The 26,179-nt window shown below is 38.4% G+C and overlaps 1 protein-coding gene across 4 annotated transcripts; it reads right to left on the bottom strand.

Moving 5' to 3' along the window:
- Window positions 1-1,454: 1,454 nt before the first annotated feature.
- Window positions 1,455-20,875, bottom strand: Ociad1 (OCIA domain containing 1). Of its 4 annotated transcripts, none has more exons than XM_027390872.2 (9): window positions 20,741-20,875; window positions 19,182-19,244; window positions 18,704-18,784; window positions 13,062-13,115; window positions 10,200-10,247; window positions 9,160-9,295; window positions 7,922-8,097; window positions 4,419-4,571; window positions 1,455-1,947 (listed from the first exon to the last, which is right to left on the bottom strand). In XM_027390872.2, the coding sequence occupies exons 2-9, from the start codon at window positions 19,237-19,239 to the stop codon at window positions 1,910-1,912; spliced, it is 744 nt and encodes a 247-aa protein (XP_027246673.1). In that variant the 5' UTR covers window positions 19,240-19,244; window positions 20,741-20,875; the 3' UTR covers window positions 1,455-1,909. The 4 variants fall into 4 exon arrangements, with proteins under 4 accessions (XP_027246673.1, XP_027246672.1, XP_027246676.1 ...); XM_027390871.2 differs by having other exon boundaries at window positions 20,665-20,821; XM_027390875.2 differs by lacking the exon at window positions 4,419-4,571 and having other exon boundaries at window positions 7,877-8,097; window positions 20,665-20,822.
- Between the last annotated feature and the right edge of the window lie 5,304 nt (window positions 20,876-26,179).

The following is a 26,179-nucleotide window of genomic DNA, read 5'->3' as shown; positions in this document are numbered from 1 at the left end:
AAGTCCCATTCATAAGAAACAATATGGAACTGGCTGGACCTCAGGATAGCTATGAACAAATAGAAGACTGTTTGGCTTTCAGTTCAAAAGCAATAGTTAACCAGTGGCACTATGCCTAATAGATTACCAATGAGGGTACACAAACCAGGTAATGTTGAGTTCACAGGTCTAAACTGAGTTTTACCCACAGTAATCTACCCAGACCAGACTATATGAGCTCCTGCACTTGAGCTTTGCAATGGGACACAAACTAGAGGTCCTTGCACAGGTGTGGATGGGGCTAAAATGCAGACTGAGACACCATCTGTTCCATGATTGTTTTAAAATTGGAGCAAAAAAGTTAGGTGTGGTGGCAATCCCACTGTCCAAGAGGTTGAGGCAGAATTGCAATTTCAAAGTCAGGCCAGTCACTGGAGGGCAAAAAACACAACAAAAAAACCAGACCAGAGTCTACATTCGAACTCTAGTCAACAAGCTGGTGCTGAAATACTGCAAACAGGCAAGTAGTGTTGGTGATGCTTTCTTTTCACACTGACACACAAGCCCCAAATATTCAAGATCACCCAAGTCTGCCACATTGCAAGGAAGCCCAGTTTAGCCCCTGTTCTAGCAGACCCAGGAGCTCTGGGTTCAGCTGTCAAGCACCCCACTGCAACCAGAAAACACCCATAGCTAACTGGCTCACCTGGATCCTGTCTGTTCATTCCTGACTCAGGGCAAAGTGAGATACTCCTTTCTGGTTTGTTCTAAGAATTCTATTATGTAACACAGGGCAGTCTAGAAGTCACTATGACGATAGTCCCTGCCTGGACTCAAACTTGAACCCCCTTGCCTCAGCCTCACAAATGCTGGAGCTAACAGTACCACTAAGCTCAGCCATAAATCACCAAATTTGGGGCTATTTTATAGTTAAAATAGGTTTCTGGTCTAAGAACACATTTTTCAATTTGCCTGAACCAGAAATAAGTGTTAGGTCAATAATAAAATTATAGCAAAAATTGGAAACATAGCTATGCTAGTTTGTAGTTAAAGTGTTAAAGGCTTGGTCCCCAGAGGCACCAGTGGGCTGTGAGAGGTGAGGCCTTATGGGAAATTCAGAGCACTGAGGGCAGTTCCTGGAATGGACTGTGGGACAATAGCTTTTGATTCCCTTGCTAGTAATTTAAGTGGCTTTGACCTGCCAGGTAATTCCTGAACATGTATGGCTTCATCAGGCCTGAACCAAACAAAGTACCACTTTTCTCTTTTAGTCTCAGAGATTTTGTTCTAGTGACAGAAAGCTAACATGAAGAACGCTGCTTTTTAAAGATATTTAGCTATTATTGTATATTGGTGTCTACCTGCATCACACATTTCTATTCTCTTTTGTTTAAAATACTATTTACTTAGACCCATACATGAAAACACATTAGCAAATTTCAAACCAAACCATAAAAAATGGGAATGACAGCTGCTGTGTGTTTTTACATTTTATTCACCATAAACATTAAGATGCTAGAGCAAATGCTGAAGAAAGGCCTTTAAAAACTGATGTAAAGCTGAACCCCAGGTGTGTGCTTGCTCCCCCCCCAACCCTTTCAACATGCACTATCACTTATTCTCATGTAGGTTTATCGAGTCACAGTTGAGTTTCGTCAGTCTCTCTCCCTGTAACTGAAAACAGTTTCACCAAGTATACACAACCATGGCCTAATACCATCATTCTGAGTGTCCTGCGTCAGTACATTTGCCCAACAGTAAACACTAAAATCTGTGTTTGTAAAGCATCACATGATAAGTCACGCAAACCAGGGTTTTGTTTTAAATGTGTTTATGAAGACTGCTGCTGAGTCCAAGCACACAGGTGTGGGCGACCACCTGGATGAAGCCGGGTATGGAAGGCCTTCAGGAGGTCCAATGACGGAGTTTTTCACTCATCCCAAGTATCTCCATATTTGTTTACTTTGACTAGGAAAAAAGCACAAATAACTGATGACTCCAAACAGTAAAAGACACCACTTTAAGAGTGTTATGATGATAAAAAGCTGTTCGCACTGTGTGAACAAGAGCACCTGAGAGTCAACTACAAATAGGCTGACTACAAATGCCCTTTATCAAGAACTTCACATAACCCTGTACAGTCCCCATTTTAAAGGTGAGACATCAGATTAGTAACTTGCCCAAGGTATAAGCCTTAACAAGAACTAAGATTTGGAGATCTGTTTTAAATCCAAAGCCTGGGTGCTTGCCTTTACACGTTTACCTAAATGAGCACATGGATGTGTTTATGATAGTACATACCAAAACAAATTTACCAAGAATAAAAAGAAAATAAACACTAATAAACTTAAATTTTGCTTTTTCACAAAATTAAATAACAGAAATGTAGTTAATTCAATCTCTTCTATCAGCTGTCAAATGACCAGGAAAAAAACTATTTGCCATATTCTGGCATCTTAAATACTAAATGTTGAGACTTGCCCCTCTGTCTTGTTTGGCAGTGCTGATGGAACCCAGGGTAGACATGCTGGGAAGGCACACTGAGCTGCACCCAGCCCCTATTTCCTCCACGCTTTCTTTCACTTTCTCATCTACATAGTTTCCATCTGTGAATTAACACCTATGGTCAAGAAGTCACTCTAATATAAAGAAGCAATGATTGCAGTGTGGGCTCTTCTGAGAATATATGAAGTCAAAACTGCCCTTTCAGTATCACACTACAATCACACTACGCTGGCCCATTTCCCTCACATTTTGCTTTGTCCCTTTATAACCACATGGCAGTGGTTATTCTAAACATCTGTGATGTGATAGTATGCTTCCTATCTTAATTTCCAGTGAGATAAGTACCAATAAACATAATCCATATAAACTCAAGCTCAAAATACTAATACTTTCAAGAGATTCTGAATTTACGTTGTATCAATATCCAAATTTCTGCCTAGATTCAAGAATGTTTTAGAAAAACAAAAATCACAATTTCATAGCAGATCTTTTCTTTAAATTGTAATATGAAGCACAAGAAAAACCTTAGTGTTCTTCTAGCAAGAAAAGAGCTGTGTTTTACTACCGTGTCATTAACAGCACTTCAAGACGATGCAGTTAGAGCTCCCCGTCAATGCAGCAAATGCCCCAAGTGCACCAGAACTCTTTCCCTAGCCTATCAGACTGAAATGAATAAATAAAAATAAGACACAATAGCTCCTTTGTGACACAACTGCAAATGCCATGCTGTGAGCCACAGAGTAAAGGAGCACAAAAAGGGGGAAACAGCTTCCTGCCCTCAAGGAGCTTACAGTCTGAGCCGCAGTCAATCAGCACAAAGGACAAGCCTACACAGTGAGGCCCCCATTATAAATAGTCTAGTGTTCTAGATCACAGATCTAATTCAAAGGTAAAGAATTTTACAACAAAAATGATGCCTTGTGGTTATAAAAGCAGTAACTGAATCAACCATTAACAACTAGAAAATCAAATTGGGTCTAGAAATTACAAGCCTAAAGATGGCTACATATTTTTGCATATGGCTCTCCAGAAGGCACAAAGATCTATTCCTACCATGAGAGTTTATTTACCTATTATGTATTTATTACTTTGCTGTGCTACTAATAGAAACCAGGGCCACTTCTAACCACTTCCCTTAACTTTTAAATGAGTGCACAGAAAACCTTCAAACAGGGCCCATCCTTGACATTCATAAAATTCTTAACAGAAATGTTTACAAAACCTAGTAAAAATATCTTCTTCCTTTACATGAAAAGTGTCTAAACTTTTACTTTTGTAACATACTGTTGGCCAAAAAAAAAAAAATTAAATAACTTAAATATATTAGAGAAAAAAAAAGTCAAATTCCTCCTCTAAAAATGCCCTAAAGAGTCTTACTACTCATTATGATTCCATGATTTTTTCCAAAAGTATCATTATTGGCCAGTTATCAGTCTCTGGTCACTAAACCTGATTACTCAGCAGACTCACTGAATTGTTAGGAAAAGCTATCAATTCCCAAGGGAATTATAATGGAAAACACTGTACTAGAGAACTGGTTTCCTTATCTTGTGTCTTATTGTCTAGGCTTTTTTTGTTTGTATAAAATACCATCCAAAATACCTTAAAAACAGGAGAAGTGGTAACTATGAAATAAGTAAGATTTTAAAAATTGAATTTATTATTATTTGTGTGTGTGTTGCATAATGCCAGAGAACAACTTTCTGGTGTTGGTTCTTTTCTCTCCCCAGGGAATGAACTTAGGTCATCCAGCTTGGCTGACAGGTGCCTTTACCTGATGACCCATGTCACCCACTCTGAAATAACTATTCTTTTAAAAAGAATTATTTTGGTAAAGAGCTTGAATTGTTAAAGACATATTAATGTAAATAACATTTAGAGCTGAAACCAACTTCCAATCTAAAGAGTCCCGTGATTAGACTAAACTGTCATACCTTCTTTTTGGGGCACTCTTTCCTGCATAGGCCTGACTGAGGGGTCAGTCTTGTGTGTTAAAGTTACTTCATATGACTCTCTGTTCTTACTCCTTAATTCCTCATATGTAATACTTTTTCTTTTGGGACTTTCTTCAAAGTTGGGATCAGGTCCTAAAACAACAAACAGTTAATAAGTGGTGATAAGAGGTAGATAAGTCTAAAGTGACTAAATTTTGTAAATTGAAACAGAAAAATGAAATATAAGATCGAACTATTACTACCACTCCAAAGGCACTATGCTTCCTCCAAGACAATTGCAAAGTAAATCCCTCCTCCTTGTATTTCTGAAATTCACCATTAGTATCAAAATTTTTATAGACTCAGCTCAGCCATGGCCAGAAAAAGAATAAAAATGATAAGCCCTAACAGTGTGGCTTAAACTCACTAAATACTGGAGTCATTATACTGGGTATAGAATTAGAGTCTACTGGCCACGACTAAACAAAACTTCACAATAAATCATATTAATACTTCTATGGACACATACTACCCAAATTTATTTTTTAACTATATATATGGTATTTAAACAAAAATATTTGAAATAACTATTCCATGGTATGAAACAGCCTTTAAGCAAAGAGGGCAACACAGTTTAAGTATATAAATAGCAAAAGAACCAAAGAACATTTCAAAAGAATAACTGATAACATTCAGAGAACATCCACTCAAGTTTTATATTTTATATCTCCCCCAAAACGTAATTTCCAGCAAAGTACATAAACTGAGCATGTTATTTTAATAATAAATTAAATTTTCAATTTTCATAAATGGTATTTATTTAAAACTCCAGTGAATAATCAGAATCCTCAGAGTTACAAGTTACTATGTTACTAAATAGAATTTTCAACTCTAATCTTTAATTTTGGTAAATGCCTACCTTATCAATACAAAGAAATAAGTTAAATTTATAATTTGTTCTAGTATGCCATGAATAGGAACTCATTTTTCCTGGATAAGAAGAAAAATAATCTTCCACTAACATAGAAAATCATCTTATGTCAATTTTAAAAACTTAGATTACATTAGTGGTAATGTAAGCAACCAGTGAACTCATTTCCCTTCCCAACAGGTATGTCTGAAGCCCTAAGGAGATTGTGGGAACTTTCAGGGACCCTGGGTCTGTCCTCACTCTATTAGCCATCAGTACAAGTCCTTGGGCAAATCACTAAGCTTCTCTGAATCTGGCTTTTTTCCAATTATGAAATAATTTGAATACAGGATCTCTAGAATTCCTTCCAGGTTTTTTCTTAGGCAAAAAAGAAACACCATTATTCTGTTATCTGTGATATATGGCAGATATTTTCTCCCCGTAGAAAGGAATGAAAACATTCTGGCACTGTACCAAGAATATACTTTACTGCTCTGTGAGCGTTACGAAGACCTGGAAGGAATAAGAAAGTGAGCAACAGCACTGCCTGAAACCAACTAACTGCCCATGGTAATTTTTCTAACAGATAATGGCAGAATGCCTTCTACTTTGAAAAGATCACTAAGTCCTTGGAATTCTTGAAAAAGAAAGCTAAATCATGGGCAAACAAGACAAAAGGCAAAAGAAGGTGCCCTGGAAGGGCAGGCAGCAGCTGGGCAAAGCAAGGCAGCTCCAGGGACTCACATGGGGAACAATGGTGAGTTCTGAGTTTGACCTAGAGGGGAGAATGACAACACACATACAAAAACCAGAAATGGACAGATGGATAGCTGCAGAGGGCATTCAAATTGTATTAAATATAGACCTTGTTCATTTGAGAGAAAAGACCAAAGAGAAATTATAACACAAGATTTTGCTGATGAAAATGGCAGGAAGAATGGACAACACAGCAAAAAAAGAGCTGGTGCATGCTAGAATACAGGAAGATTGGATTGGAACTTGCCTGAAAAAATGAAACACAGATGAAGGACAAGAACAGCTTCCTTCAGAGCTACCATGGTATCTTTACTCTGCCAGTCTCTTTTCTGTTCTAATTTAGTATCTTTGGTGCCAACCAGAGAGAGCATGGAGGCCTTAGGATTAAGGTATCTAACAACATTCTCTTGAACTCAAGGCATTTATCTTCTATAACAGTCCTTTCCCCTGCGCCCAACTGTCACTATAAAGTTTAGTGTCCAGTAACTCTACAGTGACAGCATTCTACATTGCCACATCTACACCAGGTACCACAAGCATGCATAGCTACTGAGCAACTGAAATGCTACCAAGGCCACAAAAACTAACTTTACATTTCATTTAGTTCTAATTAACTTACAAAGTCACAATTGGCTTGTGGATACTTTATTTATAAAAGCTACCTAGGTCCCTTTTGGCACCTTCTTATCATCATTTTCTCCTTTTTATTGCATCCTCCTTCCTCTCTTTAACCTGTATGTAGATTCACTCTAGATTTACAAGGACAAAACAAAGCTAAACCCCCTAACTGTTGCTATATTAACCTTCAAAACCATTTTCAAAGCACATTTTACAATGGTCCACAATTCCTTATCCAAGCCCTTAGAGTTAGGGATGTCACAAATTTGAGAAAAATATTATCATATATAATATCCCCAGCCAGGTCAAGACAGGAATGCATAAGCGAAAATATCAATAGTCCTATAACAAAATATAGGAAAAAATCATTTTAAATAAAGTAAAATAAAGGCTACATCACAATTTGCTGCCAAATCTGGTTTTCATGGCTCTTGCTTGATGTTTTGGGGTTTAAATAAAAACTGCAGGCCAGTTTTCTGTTTCTATGTCCCTACTTTTCACTATAGAGTAGAATGAAAGGAAGGAATCTAACATTTTTTTGTTCAGTTTACTGTCTGCCAGCATTGTGCTGATCATTTCATCAAATTCCAACAGTTCTTTGAGAAGCATTACCATCTCCATTCAAGATGAAGAATACAAGATCACAGCAAATTTTAAATGTAACTTAAATCCTGGCCTTAATCCAAAACTTTTACTTCACATATTCTGTACTCTGAACTTAGTATTTGCACAAACTTCACAATGCATTTTCAAGTGTATTTCCTCAAGTGACAACATTGCTATAAAGCAGGTATAACTTTTTCTTACAATTACAGGTAGGACACTTAAAGCCTTTAAGACCAACCTACACCTTCCTGGAGGCCTCTGTTGCCCCCAGACAGTTATCACTTCTTTGCTCTAAAATTGTGAACATTTTGAACCACTGGGACAATCTGTAACTTATCCATCTATCTCTGTATTCTCCAAAACACTGAGTTTCTCAAGGATAAGAACCAGGCCTTGCTTGTCTTTATTTTATCCATACCTAGTAAGAATATGCTGGGTGACCGAAGAAACTAGTGGAAAGAACAAACATGCTGAGTCAGGCTGATGGACGAAGCCAGGCTGACAGCTGATGGTAGCACACAGAGGTGATATCCAGCAGAAAAGAGCATCAAATAAAGTGTATACATACGTTGGACCATAAAATGCTGAAATTCATTTCAAGAGAAGTTTCTACCTTGGGCAATATGGTCAGTAATACCAGTGGGAGTGGATTCATTCATTGAAGCACTAAATGGAATTGGCTCATAACGAGGAAGTGTCTCCTTGTCTATGTCGTCTGCTGCTGGAGATGTCACAAAAGAAGACTGACCACTCACATTTGAGTCATATTTTGACTTTTGAGCATAATGCCTGTAAAAGAACATCACAGGAACAAAAAAACATTACCTTTAGACTAAGGTATAAAACTAAGCCATGGATTTCTAAAAGAATCATAATTTTAAATTATTTATAAATAGGTGAATGATTTGTTTCTGCTATAAAAGCAGTCAAGCTATATCCTGACCCACTTCAGCACCAAAACAATGGTCACTAACTAAACATGATGGTGAACATGGTAATCTCAGCTCTGGGGAGACTCAGATCGAGGGACCCTGAGTTGAAGGCTAGACTGGGCCATAGTGTAACTGCCTCAAAGGTAAACAGTCATTCAATAAAGGAAAATAGAAAATTTTATATATTAAAGGCATGTGCCACCACTGCCTGGCAAATTTTCCTCTACTTAAAGTTGTAAACAACTTTTTGCTTTACCTTTTTATCTGATTTACAGCTTTGTAAATAACAAAATAACAAAAAACTTCAAAATACCCGCATCAATTTATACCGAAAATTAATGTAGGTACCACATCATTTTTGAAATATATACCTTAAGAGTTATCTCTGGCCAGGCAATGGTGGCACACACCTTTAATCCCAGCACTCGGGAGACAGAGGCAGGTGGATCTCTGTGAGTTCTAGGCTAGCCTGGTCTACAGAGCAAGTTCCAGGACAGGCTCCAAAGCTACAGAGAAACCCTGTCTCAAAAAGAAAAAAAAAAAAAGTTATCTCGGTTATTGGTATGAGACAATCAAAGCAAACATAAATGCACTGCAAGCTTCAAGAAAATGAACTTTCTGCTAAGTTTATTTTCCTAATGAGCAACAAAAAAGTAGCTATCCATTGAGAGGGATTAACAAAATCTGGTAATTTGAGACAAGTCCAAAATGCAATAAACCAAAAGAGCTTGCCAAATTAAATCAAAACAAAAATCCTGTAATTCTTGGACCGGTCATAAAAGCAGCCAAATCTTGTTCTAATTTTTAAGGAAAAACACTTCTGGACTAGAGCAAATGACCATTCCACAGGCAGAATTTCAGACCTTGCATTTTGTTTCTTAAAAACCAAACCACTAAATGGAGCCAAGAACTGACCTACCCAGGTGGGGAAGAGCGCCTTGCTTGGCCTGACCGAAGAGCTTCTCCAAGGGGGGAGTTTTCAAGATTCTTGAACTTTTCTTGGCAAGTTTTCACATAAGAAAGCTTTCCAGCAAAGTATCCCATGATACACGCAACTTGTTTTTAAAAACAAACAAAAAATTGTGTCACTGAATGGGCCTTTTTAGGCAATTTTTTTCCCTGAAACAGCATTTTAAAAAGTTATGTTTCTAAATATCTCTAAGGTTTTATAAAGACCAAGATTACCTAAAATGATGATAAAAGATGCTCTACATAAAATTCATAGAGAAAGGCTATGATATAATTTATTTTCTCCAAAGTAAGTCACTTGAAAGTTAAGTAGCAGTAACAAACAATCCCAATATACCACTTTATAGACAAGAGCAAGACAGAGAGATGGACAAGCAACCAAATAGGTTACAGTCACAAGGATTTGGAACATTTCTTTTATTGTAAAATGGAATTGTGCTACAAGTACTAACAATTTGACAAGGTTGCCTTAAAAACAAAATTCACTATGACAAAGCTCATTAAAATAATGAATTGCAAAGTCTGACCTAAATATGATGTTGCTATATCATGTATGTTTCCAAAACAAGAGAAGCTGACCCAAGAAGATTCATAATGAGCATATGCATTTTCAAAAGAACAATTTAATTTCTTTTTTTGTTAGCCACAAAGTGGAATATAAATTACTGGGGAAAAAAGCCAATTCTAGACATAATTATTTGGATTAGTAGGATATTTAAGCAACTTTCTTTTACTATAAACAGAGCAAGAAGTATCAAATGAAAAGTTATTTTATTTACAAAATGGTGGAGCTTTTTAACTAACACAGGACTTTTTATGCTGACATTAAAATTGTCAAACAGAGCACTTACTGAAAAGATTACTTGTGGCAGCATATAAACTTGATTTGTGGCAGCATATAAACATGTACTATTAGTAACTCAAAATATTGGATTTAAATTTACTCATTTGTAAAAAGCATAGGAAAAACGCTGCACTGTTCATACTTACATATAAGTTTAGGAATGGAGCCAAATTTTGGATGACTTGACAGGATTCCTAAAGAAGAGTTAAGTATTTCTGAGTAAATTGTTAGAGAAGGAAAAACCAGTTTTGACTATCTTAAAACAGCAAGTGTCAACAATAACTCTTTTGTGATTTCAGAGTCAACAGAATTTAAAAAATTTTCTAAATGTCACAACACTATAGACTATTGCAATAGGTAAATGCAGAATGACCACTTGACACAGTTGAGACTATGTAAACATTTCTATCTACCGAGATCAATAATAACAAAGTCTTAAAAGATTTGATTAATTACAGGACTGAAAATTATCCAAGAGCCAGGAAGAACTCTAAGAACTTTTAGCTCTATACTAAAAACTAGAAAACTGTCCAAGGAATTAATATAGAATATTAAGAAATACTTCATGCTAAAGAGGTGAAATGTTACTGTGAAGGCAATTCTTCATAAATTCATCTACAAACTCAAGGTTACACTTAAAATCAAAACATGTTTTGCTTATTCTAAAAACTGTATGTAGACACAAACAGCCAAGGCAATATTGAAGAATAATAAACTATCACCAGGTACCAAGTCCTGACAGTCATTTATAAATGGAAGAGTAAGACAAAGCAAGAACTCAGAGGACTCATACATAAACTGTTTTTTAACAAAAATAAAAAAAGTAATGGTTCAGTACAGTAAATAAAAACAGTCCTTTCAAAACAGTGCAGGTCAATAATATGTACATTGAGTCCAGGTGGCTTCCAATTTCAATTATGAAAGAAAAAGCTTATTGAAGAAAGTGCATGAGGCCACCTTCTCATCCAGGTAGACCAAGATTTTAAAGAGACCACAACACTTGGATAAATTGGACTCTAATAAGTAGTTCATCAATACTGGGCTAGAGATAACCATGGGAACTTTATTTAATTGTTTATTGCATGCATGTATGGGTCCTGGGGCTTAACCTCGGGTTCTCAGTTACATGATAATAAGAACTTTATTCACCAAGCCCCAGATCTCTGCCCCAAATCCATTTTATAAATAAGAACAGAGATTGAATACTAGAGCAAGAGCTCTATTACTGAACTACATCTCCAACCCTATAACTATTTTTCTTTTTCTATGACCATATGAACAGTCAAAACAAAACCTCTGAATAACTAGTTTTGTCAAGACTATGATCTAGTTCAGAGTGCTTAATGTGACAAAGCTAAAATGGGGCTGAGCAGGTAATTCAGTTGACAGAATCACAGAAACAGGTAGCGGGTACATATCTGTAACCCACACCTGGGAGATGAAGACAGGAGCATTAGTAGTTCAAGGTAATTCTCAGCTACATACTGAGTATAAGGCCAGCCTGAGCTATATCAGATCATGTCTTCTTATAGTAAATTTTTAAAAAGTCTAAAACACATTCTATTATATTCACATTTATAGAGGAGCTAGTTAATTAACAGGTTTTTAAAAATTGTCTGGACTCATACTATGCTTCCCTGCCAAATATGCAGGTAGAGTCTACAACAGGCCAATAATATTTAACTAGCAACTCTGCTGGCTGCACCACTGACACATTAATATTTAAGCTAAAATCAATACCAAAGTATTTAGCCTCTTAGAGGACTTCTAAAAAAAGGTGATCATGGGTTGGAGACTAGCTCAGTTGGTAAAGTGTTCATTTGTAATCCTAGAACTGGGGCTTGCTGGCCCTCCTGCCCAATTCTAGTGGAGGTGCTTGAGGAATGGCAGACAAGGTTGCATCTTCATGCACACACAGACACATAAAACTACATTACTGGTCAGACCGAGGAATTTCTAAGTTAATTTAAAGACTGGATGCTTTATACAAAGTGCCTGCAGAGGTCAGAAGAAGATGTTAGGTTCTCCGGAACAGGAGTTACACATAGTTGTTAACCATCAGAAGGGTGCTTGGATCTGAACCTGAGTGTTCTGCAAACACAAGTATTCTTAACTGCTGAGTCATCTTCTCCAGGCCCTCTAAACTTTTTTTAAATGCTAGCTCATCCTTACCTATTCCCCAATATGAGAAGACAAAGCTCACATAGGGAACTATAGGTATTTAAGCCAATGCATATGAATCACCTTAAATTTGTAAAACAGACTGTGATAATGAATCAGTATGACCAATATGGCCCTAGAATCTGCATTTCTAACAATCTCTAAGTAAGAATACTACACAGATCAACTAGTCCAGGTTTGCTATTCTTCTTGCAAACTATCCACAAGGTTGGTTGGATGGTTTTTAATGTATGACTGTTTGAGTGTACGCGATATGTGTTTCCTGAAGCTGGAGTTACAAAGTTGTACAAAAGTGGATATAGGAACCAAACCCAGGTCCTCTGGAAAAGTAGTAAGTATTCTTAACCACTGAACCATCTCTCCAGACCTATCAACAAATGTTAAAGTACTTTCCTGCTCTTGTAGATTGTTATTAATACCAAATTCTCTGGTTGGTTGGGTTTTTTGTTTGTATGTTTTTGAGGCAGGGTCTCAAAGTAGCCCAGGCTGCCCTTTAACTTCTGAACCTCTTGCTTTTACTTCCCAAGTGCTGGGATTACAGGTATGTGCCACCACACCCAGTTTTTGTTTGTTTGTTTTTAATGCTGTGCCAGAGTTCAAACCTGGGGGCTTCCAACATATAGGCAGGCACTATAACAAATAAAATACATATCCAGCCCCAATGCCATCAAATCAATATAATCAAGTAAGTCCAGAAAGACTAAATTCTTCTAAAACTTATTCTTCTAAAATCTGTCAGTGATCATATTTCCTTATTTAAAAATCAGGATAATAAGATAAAGCAAGCTATCTAAAATGCTAAATAAATGTGCAACTTAAACACTTACCTTTACTAATTAATCCTTGAGTAATCAACATACTTGTGGCAGCCAAAGGCACAGCTATAGGGAGAAAAAGAGCTTGTCAATGTCAACAGAAAGAAAATGCTGTTTTGAGTACAGTAGGAGATAAATCAGCATCAGTAACAGCAGAACCATCAAGATGCAGATTCAACAACCAAGGTCTCTAAAGCTGCACTGTGCACACACACGGTGAAAACAAAGGAGTATTTTCAGAAAACACTTTAACTCAAGAAACCACTAGGTTTAGGTTCCAATAGCAAGTCATTAAAACAATCAACTAAAACAATAAAGTAAAATGACAAGAAATCACTTCTGAAGTAAAAGGGAAAGCTACAAAAGCACAGAAGAGCCTCTTAAGTGATAACTAAATTCCACAGTCTCTAAGTGCCTCATGTGAGTTTTTATCAAGAAGGCCGTATTACTACTGTTTTCAAAGTAAGCTTAGAGATGTTAAGAACCTTACTCACTTGAAACCATATAAGGGGACCATCAACATTAGGTCTCACAACCTAATGAAACCTGCCTAATATCAGATCCTAAGATTTTAGGCTCTGTATTGCACTGTGTGAACCAAGAAACAAAATATATTTGACCATGTGATTAACATAGTAGCTTGAAGAATGAAATCACATTTTAAATAATCCTTAAAATCATATGAAAAAATATAAAAGATGCATATTAACCCATAATTCCAAAATGATTTATAATGTTAAAAAAATAGCTATGAATCATTGTTCTCTACATCAGTCCTAAGGTTTTCTGCAATGATGGGAATTGATCCGTGACTCACTAGCTTGGCAAGGAACTAGATCTGATAACTTGACCAGTACACAAGACTGGTCAAGTTCTCTAGACTGATAATAAATTTACCTAAATAAGAGTCTTAACTGTTTGTACAAAGAGTTTTCACTGAACATCTACTTTCTATCTGGGAGTCTGGAATTTCAGTCCAGTAAGCCAGTGCCTTTGTGACCAGTCCCCAATAAAAACCTGGTTCTGGGTTTCTAATGAATATACAAGATAGACAGACTCTCAGATGTAAGTATCCATCTTCCTATTAACTCCAACAATGCTCCTTTCCCTAATTTTGCTTTTTATATTTTAACTAAATTATTTTGAATTAAAATAACAACATGTAGCCGGGTGTTGGTGGCGCATGCCTTGAATTCCAGCATTCAGGAGGCAGAGGCAGGCGGATCTCTGTAAGTTCAAGGCCAGCCAGGTCTCCAGAGCGAGTGCCATGATAGGCCAAAGCTACACAGAGAAACCCTGTCTCGAAAAACAAAACAAAACAAAAAACCAACAACAACATGCACTTGGTGAATGACACACTTTATAAAGAGCCAGAGAGTAAATAGACTCATGTCAACTATTCAACTGCTGTTTAAGGCAAAAGCATCCTAAGACAAAATATGAAAAAAATGAACTTAGCTTTGTTTAGTAAAATGTTACCTATGGACACAAAATATTAGTTCAAGTAATTTGCATATATAATCAAATCAGCCTTTTTCTCCCAATCATTTTAAAAATAAAAAATATTTTTAGCATATTAAATACAAAACCACATTTGGTCCATGGCTGTGGTCTGCTCAACTCTTGTCTAAACTATGCGGCAATTTAAAAACAAAACAAAACACATTTTAATTACTATAGAAATTTTATGATCAAGATTTCTAACTATGAAATTGGACGTCAGCTTTGCCATGAGACATAATTTGCAGCCATCCTAACATTTGGCTGCCTAGTATTCTACTTACTAACAGATTTTACCTTTGCTGGAAAATGTTTTTCTTTAATGTTGAATGGTTAGAATGCCTTCATGTATTATCATTTAAGGTTATTCAAATCACTTTTAACTACAGCATCACTTCTTGGTTCAAGGACTGTACCACGTGACACTGAAAAATTACAGAAGGGTAAGAGTGACATGTTAGCTGGCCATTGGTACTATGGACAGCTCTTTCCCATCTGAGGCAGAGTCACAACCCTGGGAAGGGGATGCTGGCGCTGCTATTCCATTAGCACCATGCCAGGAGACATTTTTCACACCATGAAGGGGATAATGGATTAGGCTGAAGTTCTATCCAACTTACAAGATATATTTTATGTCATGAAAAAGGAGAATAGTCAGCTGAAAGAGGCTTTGGCAGTTATCTAGTCTTCGTCCTAATCAGAGTACTCAAAGCAACAAGCCAACAATTCTTGTGGCTGGCCTGGGATCAGAACCCAAGTTCTCTGGCTCCCAGATCAGTGGCCTTTACCACAGTACTATGTGATACTACTCTAGTCTGTAAAGATCTGTTTCTCCAAGTAAATCAGTAAATGGTGACTGCTGTCCATATCATATCTAATAAAAAGCATTCCCACAATTCAAAATTCTCTTTGACATTATCCAGGCTATTGCCATTGATGTTGGTTACATGCCACAAGTAGATAGATATCAAGTCCCTAATGTGGAACTCTGGTTGCATGACAAAGAAATCAAGCTGTTTTTTTATATGTCCTCCCAGTGGGAGGACATTTGTGGTGCCAGCCAGCATTATGGCAGGATGACGGAAAAGAATTATGGCTCAATAGTTTGGTGGCTATGCCAAGCAAAATGTGATTGCTGATATAATACTGGCATAACTAATATGGTGCAACCAACAACTTTCCAGATGAATTTAAAACCTACTCCACAGGAAAACAATGTCTGATATTGTGAGCTGGGCATACACTTGTGACTAAGGATATCATAGGCCACAGTAGGGAGACTATGACTATTCTTTTGTTAAACACACATGAAACTGCCTCCTAAACATGTGTATTTATGCCTTTAGATTGCTGCTGGCAGTGACCAAATTAAAAGGAAACTTTTTTAACAATAATAGTGACTTCTGTGGCAACTCTTAACTGATGATACTGTTGCTATGACAGTGGCTCACTGATCAGAAAAATTATCATACAACATTCCATATTTGAGAAACAAATGTTAAAGTACAAAATTCCTCCGGGTAATTACATGTGTAATTTCCTATCATCTGGTTATATAGTTCCAAGGTTTGGTACTATTATAGAGAACACTTAGTACTACAGAGAACACTTAGTTCATATCTGTTTTAAGAGTCTAAAACAATCCTATCAGGAAGGCAGAGACAGATCTCCATGAGTTCAAGCCAACTTAGTCCACTCACCAACTTGGTGAGTTTCAGGACATCCAGGGTTCTACCTCATAAAGCAACAAAAAACAGAGAGTCTAATTAATGCTACTTATTAGTCTTTTGTCTAGCAGTCCCACTAGAAGTACAGTAGCAAGCTATTTTTCACCTGTCCTTATTTCTCTTCAACTTGTGATTGTAATACATTTATTATAAAAAATGTATCTTAAGCCGGGCGTTGGTGGCGCACACTTTTAATCCTAGCACTCGGGAGGCAGAAGCAGGTGGATCTCTGTGAGTTTGAGGCCAGCCTGGTTTCCAGAGCGAGTGCCAGGATAAGCTCCTAAGCTACACAGAGAAACCCTGTCTTGAAAAACCAAAAAAAAAAAAATGTGTCTTATTGTTCATGTATCACTTTCCTGTATATAAAATCCTACCTATAGATCACTTCCCTTCAATTCAATTTAGGCATAATATTACAGCTATTTCAAGTGACACACACAAAAGCATAAATTTATTAGACAGAAATAAATCTGGACACAGTATTATTCATTAGCTTAGCACATTACTTTTTAAACCCTACATACCAAGTCTATTCTTTTTCATGTAGAATCTTGTTACATTTCACAGGGAGACCTTCAACTATGTAGCTCAGGACCAGCCTCAAATTCAAGATCCTCCTGAGGACTAGGATTATAGAGGTTTCTCTTTTTCTTAATTCTATGTCATTAAAACTTGAAAATAATTTGTTGTGCCATAAACTCAAAGTGGTCATACTAAATTTATTTCCCCATACAAATAGCATACCTTTAATGAGTACTGTTATAAACTATGTAGACCTTGATGTTATCATCTGACCTTTATTTTTCCTTTATTCTCTTTTATCCACCTTTTCAAAAAACTGCCATTTTACAGCCTTTACAAAAGGTAACATCATGGCATTCCTGTGGAGGTCAGAGGGCAACTTTTAGGAGTATGTTCTCTCCTTACCTCATGCAGGTTCTATACACTGTACTCAAGGCTTGGCAGGCTTTCCCACTGAGCTATCTCCCAGGCCCTCTTCCTTCTTTATTTCTTCCCCCTCTTAAAATTGTATCCTGCAGATCTGGAAAGATGGCTCAGAGGTTAAGAGAATTAACTGCTCTTCCAGAAAACCCAAATGCAATTTCTAGCATCCACATGGCAGCTCAAAGCAATCTGTAACTCCAGTTGCAAAGGAACTGACATCCTCTTCTGGCCTCTTTCCTCAGGTACATAGTCCACAGACATACATGCAGGTGGAATGCTACATACTAGAAATAAAGATTAAAAAAGAAATCTTGAAATTCCATCCTGCCTTTCTGTTGGAATTACCTACAGCAACTGTAAAAAGGCTGTGATTTCAGAAGCACCAGGCCTTTATATAAACAGAGCACTGTATTTATTTGTTTGTAACTTTTAGTGTTCTCTGTACTTAAAGTACAAATTCTTAGAAGGCAAGGTGGTCTACACTTGAACTACTAGCAAAAATATTCAACTCTAGCCTGGTCTAGTTCCCTTTCGGAGTTGGTTGTTTGCTTGTTTTTGTTTGGTTTGTCGGTTTTCTGTACCCACCATACTGGTACTAGGGACCAAACCCAGGGCCTCATGAGCTGTATCACTGGATAGTCTCCAACACCAGACTCATCTACATAGCAAGTTCCAGACCAGTCAAGGGCTACAATAGACAAACAACAACAACAAAATCTTGATCTTAAGATCTGTAGTCAGAAATCCAGAACTGATAGTACAGTAACTTCTCAACAAACCAGTTGTCATGACATTCATGAAGTGTAACACAGTGTACACATTTAACACCTCTAAACCTTAATTTCTTCAATTCTATTTCTTTGTTTTGTTTTGTTTTTTTCAAGTCAGGGTTTCTCTGTGTAGCCCTGACTGTCCTGGAACTCCTTCTGTATACCAGGCACAGAGATGTGCCTGCTTCTGCCTTCCAAATGCTGGGATTAAAGGCATATGCACCACCACCGCCTGGCACAATTCTATTTCTTTAATCTCTATTAGTAATAACCACACTATGCCCAAAGTGCCCCAATATGTTCTATATGTAATTATAATTTCAAACATAAATGTAAGTCGTTTGTAGGTGAAAGGAGGGTTGAATTATGCTGATAGAAAATTGAGGAACCAGGGCTGGAGAGATGACTCAGTGAGTAGAGTGCCTGCAATGCAAAGATCAGGATCTGAGTTCTGATCCCAGTATTCATGCAACAGCCAGGCATGGACATCCCAGTACTGGGAAGCCGAGACAGGAAGATCACAGGAGCTCAATGGGTGGCCAATTTAGCCAAAATAGTGGAATTCTAGGTCCAGTGAGAAACCCTGTCTCAAAAAATAAGATGGAGAGGGACAGAGGACAGCAACCTCTGCCCCCATCCACGTGCACATCCACACAGATACCACAAATACACCCAAGTAAACTTTTTAAAATTCATAAACAGGATGACTCACATCTGAACCAGAAGCTTTCTTCATTGCACTCTCGGAAGACTCTCCTCTCTTCCTCTGTTGGAATGTAATCAGCCCCTATGTCTTTTAGAGAAAAACTAGAAGTCATTTTCTTAAAAGCCCTAAAAGTTAGCTTTGTCGACTAGTAACAAGAACATTTTAAAAAATGAATAAAACAATGAAGCAAGTGGCTTGTAAACTTTTAAAAAAAAACTTTGCCCACCAACAGAATTTATTGGTACCTATCAGGACAGGCTGGATACAGTGCTAAATGAAAATATGGAAAACCAACCCCCACCCCGTTCAGATAATGAGCAATTTCGAGACTGCAATAAGACAACATCAAAGTAAGTATGAAGTCCTGTGACTGTACAGATATCACACCCATAAAGCCAGCCCAGCTGCTGCTGTTACTCAAGCAATTAAACTTTTCCTTACACAGAAAATGCTACTAATTTTAAATATTTAATAGGATAGTTACGGGGAATTGGTCTTGGAACTTCTGCATTCGGCTCTCGAAAATCAGCCCTCCCATTCATAGTTCCTGCATCAAAAACATTTATATCCAAATATTATTAGGTATCGGGATAATTAAATATCTATAATCACTCAACAATATTTACTTAACATTAAACGTCTTAAAAATGATTTTATGTGCACTGCTGTTTTGTTTGCATGCCTGGAGCCTGAGGAGACCAGAAGAAGGTGCTGGGCCCCCAAGGAACTGGAGTTGCAGATGGCTGTGATAGTGTGACACATGTGGGTACTGGGAATGGAACCAGGTCCTCTGGAAGAGCCAGTGATCTTAACTGCTGAGCCATGCCTTATTATTTGAACTAATTATTCTCGTTTTGTCCTTTAATTAAAAAACAGGTATATAAGAACAGACAAATTTTCCCTTTTGAGTAATTCTGTACCATGGTTCAAAAAACAAAACAATAAATTAAAAAAAAAAAAGCACATACAACTATGTCCAAATAGTTGAGGAAAAATTCCAAGTCCTTTCTAGGCTTCCAAAATAAAAAATAAAAACAAAAACCTGCATCGTCTCCCATAACTCAGCAGTCAAAAATAAAATAACGACGTCACATTCTCTCTGCAGGTGGCTGCTCTCCTAATAGCAAAACTACGAATCTTGTAAACGTCTCTACACTGGCCCAAACAATCTTCAAATAACTTAAATAATTGCGATTTTAAAATCCAAGCGCGTTCCCAGGGAAATACACCACACACCACACACACACACACAACACACACACACAACACACACACACACACAACACACACACACACACACACACACACACACACACACACACACACACACACACACACACACACACACACACACACACACACACACACACACACACACACACACACACATTTAGATATTTCTTTCGTCTTCTTTTTAAACTCGGACCCCGGGTTTTCAGATAACGTTTGAACAACCGCATAAAAACGCTGTATGTATGATAACGCACGATGCCCGACAGCGAAGTACCTTTCCCTATTCGTTTAGTGACGAAGACATCACCGAGGGCCTCACTGCATACCCATCCCTTAGAGGAAAAGGTTCCACAAAAGGTAAACCGAACTGTTGGGGAAGCATCTCAAACTGCAAAACCGTACTAGAAACACACGGCAGCCTTCTCCTCCTCCCCAGAGCGGCTGGAGGGCCGTGTGAGACCAGCCTCAACGCCACAGCCTGACGCCCGTGATTGCACAGAGAAAGGCTCCGGCGAGGCCCGGCTGCGGCTGCACACTCCGGCACTCCGGAGTCCCCACCCCTGCACGCAGGCCTTCGCCGCCCGCCCGGTCACCCGCGCTGCAGCCGACTCCAGGCCACAGCGCGACCCCGACCGACACCGCCAGAAAGGAAAATGGCGGAAGGCGCGAGGCGACGGCGGGCGAGGGTGGGAGACTGGCAGACAGGCTGGGGACAGCCGTACCACCACACCCACCTCCTCACGTCGGAGGCGGCAACGCGGCCAGGACGACCCGGGGCAGAGGCCAGCAGAGGAGGCCGGAGACAGGTACCTCGGACAACGCTGAGAAGTCACCTAGACACAAGCCCTACGGACCGTGACCCGGAAGCATTACCCTCAACAGGATATGACGTTGGGCCGCTCTGGTGGTAACTGCCGCCGAACCTCTCAATAGTCAGGTTTCGGCCCCGCCCCGTGAAGTTGGTCCCACCTCCTTTCACCCCCCCCCAGTCTCTAGAGCTGCACTGCGGCTGCGCGGGGTATGGGGCGGGCACTGCCGCTCCGCTCTGCCCCGAGGTTCGATGGTCTTGTGAAGTACCCCAGTGATTGTGCTGTGACCTGCCGGTAGGGACGTTCTGGAACCCCCCCTCCCCGCCCCCGCGTATCCCTTTTGACTTTCCTTGGATTTCCCTAACTTAAAGCTTTACATAAATCATTTTATCCTGCAAGCCTCTAGTCTAGGTAGTAAACTTGAAGCGTGAACACCTTAACTGTCAGAACCTCCAGTCTAGTGGCTGACCCATTCTAGAACTGGAGTCGGGGTACATTCCCACTCATCTGAATAACAGAAATAATGCGTATTTCATAGTTTGGATGTAAGCAAGTCTGAAAAGTAGTTTAGGCACTAAGACTATAAACAGGAGAGTGTATTTTAATACTGGGAGACTGACTTTTGTCCATCAGACGTCAGGCTGCCACCCCCCACCACCAACTATTCATTTTCTTTCATTGGTCCTAGGGATGTTTATTGAGTGCCTATTCTGAACCAAACACAGAAGGTTTATCCTTGATGCCTCAATGAACAGCCCCAGCCCCACCCAGTTATAAATGTCCGATTTCTATTTCTTTCCTCATTTCATTTCACAAACTTGTTCTGTATGCATATTTAACAAAGAAAGACATGTAGGCCCTGATCCACAGAGTCATGGATAGGCGTTCAAGCCTTTCTTGAATCTTACACCAACGAGGAACAGCCCGTTTCCTTTGAATTAAACTGTTCGCTGTACTATCGCCACCAATACGGTACACAAGGACATGCCCTTGCAGATTGCACTGATAATACAAAATCCTGCCTTTATACCACCTCTTTTGTGAAACCTGAAACACACCAGAGAATCGCTGTCCCTTAGTGTTCCCATTGTGCAAACTTCTAGCACCACGGGGTAGCACTGGCGATATGGTATTTTGCTGTTGCTTATTTCTTTCACTGAGATCGTTTAGAAACAACTTTACAAACATTTATACTCCCACATATTTTAAGATAATCTGTATAAATATTCATCTTTCTTGGGGTAAGTTAATTCTGAATCTAGGACCTCTGCAGTTTCTCTTCTCTTGCACAACATTGCATCCCATTTTTTCTCAAGATGTGTTGATGTTATCATATCAAAGATGCCCAAGTAAAGTGACACTCTAGTCACTGTGTGCATTATCTTTTTTCTTTCATTGCATCTTCTGTGGCCTAAAATTGTTTGTGTATTGTGTCTCTGCCTTTCCCCACTCCTCACTGAAATAAAAGTTCCATGAAAGAAAGGAACCCCAATTTTGTAGCATCAAAGTTATCATATGGTATAATGTCAACAAGATTAATCTCTTTGATGGATTTATTAGGTGTATTTTTATAATTCAAAAACAAATATAAGAAAATTAGAAGACAGAAGTCTAATATTTCCATGCCTTCAGCATATAATAAACTGAATGTTCTTTGTCCTGGAGAGGGAGACAAGAAAGAAAGGAATTAGAAGTCATTCTGAGTGAAATTTATGCTAATGTAAAATTGATTTTTTGTTTGTTTGTTTTTTGAGACAGGGTTTCCCTGTGGCTTTGGAGGCTGTCCTGGAACTAGCTCTTGTAGGCCAGGCTGTTCTTGAACTCACAGAGATCTGCCTGTCTCTGCCTCCTGAGTGCTGGGATGTAAAATTGATTTTTTTGTTTGTCTATTAATAAGACTAGTAAGCTCCAGAATCCAGCTTTATCCTACTCTTTATTCTCAGGCAGATGGAATGTATGATCACTATACACAGTTTGGAATGTTTTCTGTTGCCCACGAGTTTTCCAACAATTAGACAATCAATATTGAGATTTCTTTTTTGGTTAAAAATTTTATGGAGCTTTTTCTTTGGAAATAAGGCTCCCAAACATTCAAATTCTATTTCCATTTCCTTTATTTTTAAAATAATATTTTATATCTGGGTAAACTGTCATTTTGCAGTTGTGCTGACATTTAAGGGTTATTGGGCCTTTTGATAATTTGAGCAATGAATAATCCAAGCATTAACTGGATAAGATCCAAAGTCTTCCTGGTAGTTGATGCACTTTTAACTGAGAAAGGTGATAGGATTTGTTAGCCATCTGAGACCCTGGGCATACTCACCTTAAACTTGGAGTGCACTGGAAATCATGCTTCTTAGACTAAGTTAAAGCAATACTGATGTGGATCTCTGCTGAGGCATGAAAGCCTTGGATCCCAGTCTTAAAGTCAGAGCAGCTGTGGTCTACCCGTTCCATACCCTCACAAGACTGGTCCCACTAAAATGCCCTCCTCCTTGAAGATACATAATTGGGTATATATACTTGGGGCAAAAACAAAACTATAATTGAATGGTATAGCTGCTGGCAAACTGCTCATGATTCTGAAAGTAACTTTAGTTAAGCTCACTAGTTCACCAAGCTAGACTTGAGTGGAATCATTTCTTCCATCTGCCTTGGCTCTCTAAGATGAATACAAAGACACACCCCTGGAAGACTGACTTAACACACACTCTTCCGGATACCCCCACTGAGTGGGCATCCTATGAGATGTCATTCCATTTTTACCTGCTAGACATTACTTTTTGTTTTCAGACCACACTTTGTTTGTTTGTTTGTTTTTAAATATTTATTTTTTTGTGTTTTGCTTCATGAGTTTATGTGTACCACATGGGTGCAGGAACTGGAGTTACAGACTGTTGTAAGCTGCCTGATGTGGGTACTTCGAATTGAGCCCAGGTATTCAGGAAGAAGAGTAAGTGCTCTTAATCTCTGAGCCATCTCACCAGCCCTGTTAGCCTGTGACACATTACTTTGAAAGGTTTATAAAGGAACAATTCAGAGGATTCCTTAGTTCATATAAATGAAACCAAACTAATAAATTGTTTCTTGACTTCAGTGACATAAAAGTTTCCTTTTTTTAGCTGAACTCTATTTTAATTTCTATTATAATTTGTGTGTGTGCGGCACTCTTTCGGAGGTCAGAGGCTAACTTTTGGGCATTAACTCTCTCCTTCCACCTTGGGTCAGGAGATCAAACTCAGGTTGTCAAACTTGTGTGACAAGCACTTTGACTTGCTGAATCATCTCACCAGCACTGGATGGACTTTTGGAATTTAAAATTTCAATTATTATTGGTGGGTTTGTGTATGCCTGCTTGTGTATGTGGAGGGACACACTTGCGTGTGCATACATGTTTAGAGTAGGGTTGGCTGTGTATTTTTCTCTATACGCTTCACCTTATATAATAAGAATTATTTGATGTTTTTGCATTTGTGTCCTATGAGGCCAGGTATTGTGCTTTATCAGTTCATAGACTACCCAGTGTCCAATTACAAGACAGAAGTCTAATATGTCCATACCTTTAACATATAATAAATTTTATGTGTTCTTTTCCCTGGAAAAAAAGGATTAGAAATCCTTCTGAGTGAGCTTTATGCTAATGCAAGATCTGGTTTTTATTTGCCTATTAATGAGGCTAGGAGATTTTCATTGCCCAAAGAAGAAAAAAAAAATGCAATGTCATAGAAGCCAGAGGAAAAGACTATTCCACAAAGGAGTACATAGTCAAACATAACAAATGCTGATAAGGACTGTTAATTACCCATTAACTGCATCAGTAAGATTATTTGTAACTCTTACAAGTATTATTTCATTCAAACCTAAATTATAGGATGAGGCAAAAAAAAGTCTGATTACAATGGACAAGGAAAAGGATTGTTGGGGTTGATGTGGGGAAAAGTGTGGGTTACTCTTTCCAGAAGTTTAGCTGTTTAGAGAAAGCACACATAAATGGTAGCTGAGGGAAAATATAAGAAATAGGTGAAGGTTGGGTTTTGTTTTATAATTCTACGCAAATTTGGTTCTATTAACAAATGGAAACAACCAACAAAGAGAAGGCATGAAAATACGGGGAAAAGAGGAAGTAGAAGGTACATAAGTGCTGCCCTGAGTACGTTCCAGTTACACTACAAGCGTCTATACACTCCCCCTCCCCCAGCCTCTGGGTGGAACCCCTGTGTCTGCATTTTAAACAACTTTTTGAGGGGAATTCTAAGGAAGCTAGAAGGGAACTAAGACTAATGGCATGTTCCTGCATGCTATACTTTCCAGATGATGTTGGGGGAAATTCACTTTTATTTTCATCCTAAACTGCAGAATGTTCAGTCAAAGAACACATCGCTGCCCACTACTGAAAAGGAGCCTATGAGACAGCTAGAAGAGTATGCCATATTCTAAATGTCCTGGTTACATGGCCCTGCCCCCAAGCGGCTTTTTTTTTGCAGAAGCAAGAGGGAGCTTCATGGAAGGTGCTGCTGCAGCTGCAAGGAGCATCCAAGAGAACCCAAACCTCAGGCTTCACACACTGATTTCACATCAGGCTCATTGTAGCTGGGACCCTGGGGGTGGGGCACTCTAACAAGGCAATGTACAGCTCTATTATTATTTTGCCATTCTTGAAATATAAACTTCATATGGATTCATAATTCCTTTGTATTTTCGTGATACTTATGCCTGCTAATAAGAAAAAAAGACTTTTGAGTCTGCAAATGTTGGCAAATTGCCATTTTAAATACTAGCTGGTTATTGTTTTCAACATTTCTGTTGAAAAGAACCATTGAGAAATCAGACACCACTCTGACTGAATACTATGAATCAGGAAACTTGAGAAGCAGCTTCTTGGGATATAGAATCACCTAGGCCCACATGTGAGTGTGTCTGTGAGGGAACATGCACACTTGTGAACCCTAGTGCATACATGCACAAATATCACACACATGTAGATGTTTTAAAAAGAACCCATTTTAAAAGGACAGTGTAAGTCTTTTACCGTTAAAACTATTTCAGTTTTCATCAATATTGTTTGTGGATATTTCTTTGTTTCTACTTTACCTTCAGCGTGTGGGGTATTGTGGTCAAACATGAATCTGTCCACTTTGTTGTAACTGAGAAGACCCAGCTCTCCTTGAAGTGCTAGTGAAAGAGAATTCCTTCCACAGCTAAGTGAGTCTGTATTTCAGAGAATTGTTTTCACTATAATGCACAGTTGAAAGATTTCCCGAATAGCCATCTCTCACTCTTCTTGTATGACAGTGGCTTTCAGGCAAAAGCAGGGAGAGGTAGGAAAAAAAAAATCCTCCCCAGGAGGTGACCCTAGCTGCAGTGATCCTTATGCTGTCAATCAACCAGAGAACCATCTGTCCCACTTTAGATTTCTGGAGCCATCAAGCACATCTGCTGT

The sequence above is a fragment of the Cricetulus griseus genome (genome assembly GCF_003668045.3).
Source record: "Cricetulus griseus strain 17A/GY chromosome 1 unlocalized genomic scaffold, alternate assembly CriGri-PICRH-1.0 chr1_1, whole genome shotgun sequence".
Classification (NCBI taxonomy): Eukaryota; Metazoa; Chordata; class Mammalia; order Rodentia; family Cricetidae; genus Cricetulus; species Cricetulus griseus.
Note: the sequence above shows the minus strand (reverse complement) of the source record. Positions and strands in the feature narration are given on the sequence as shown.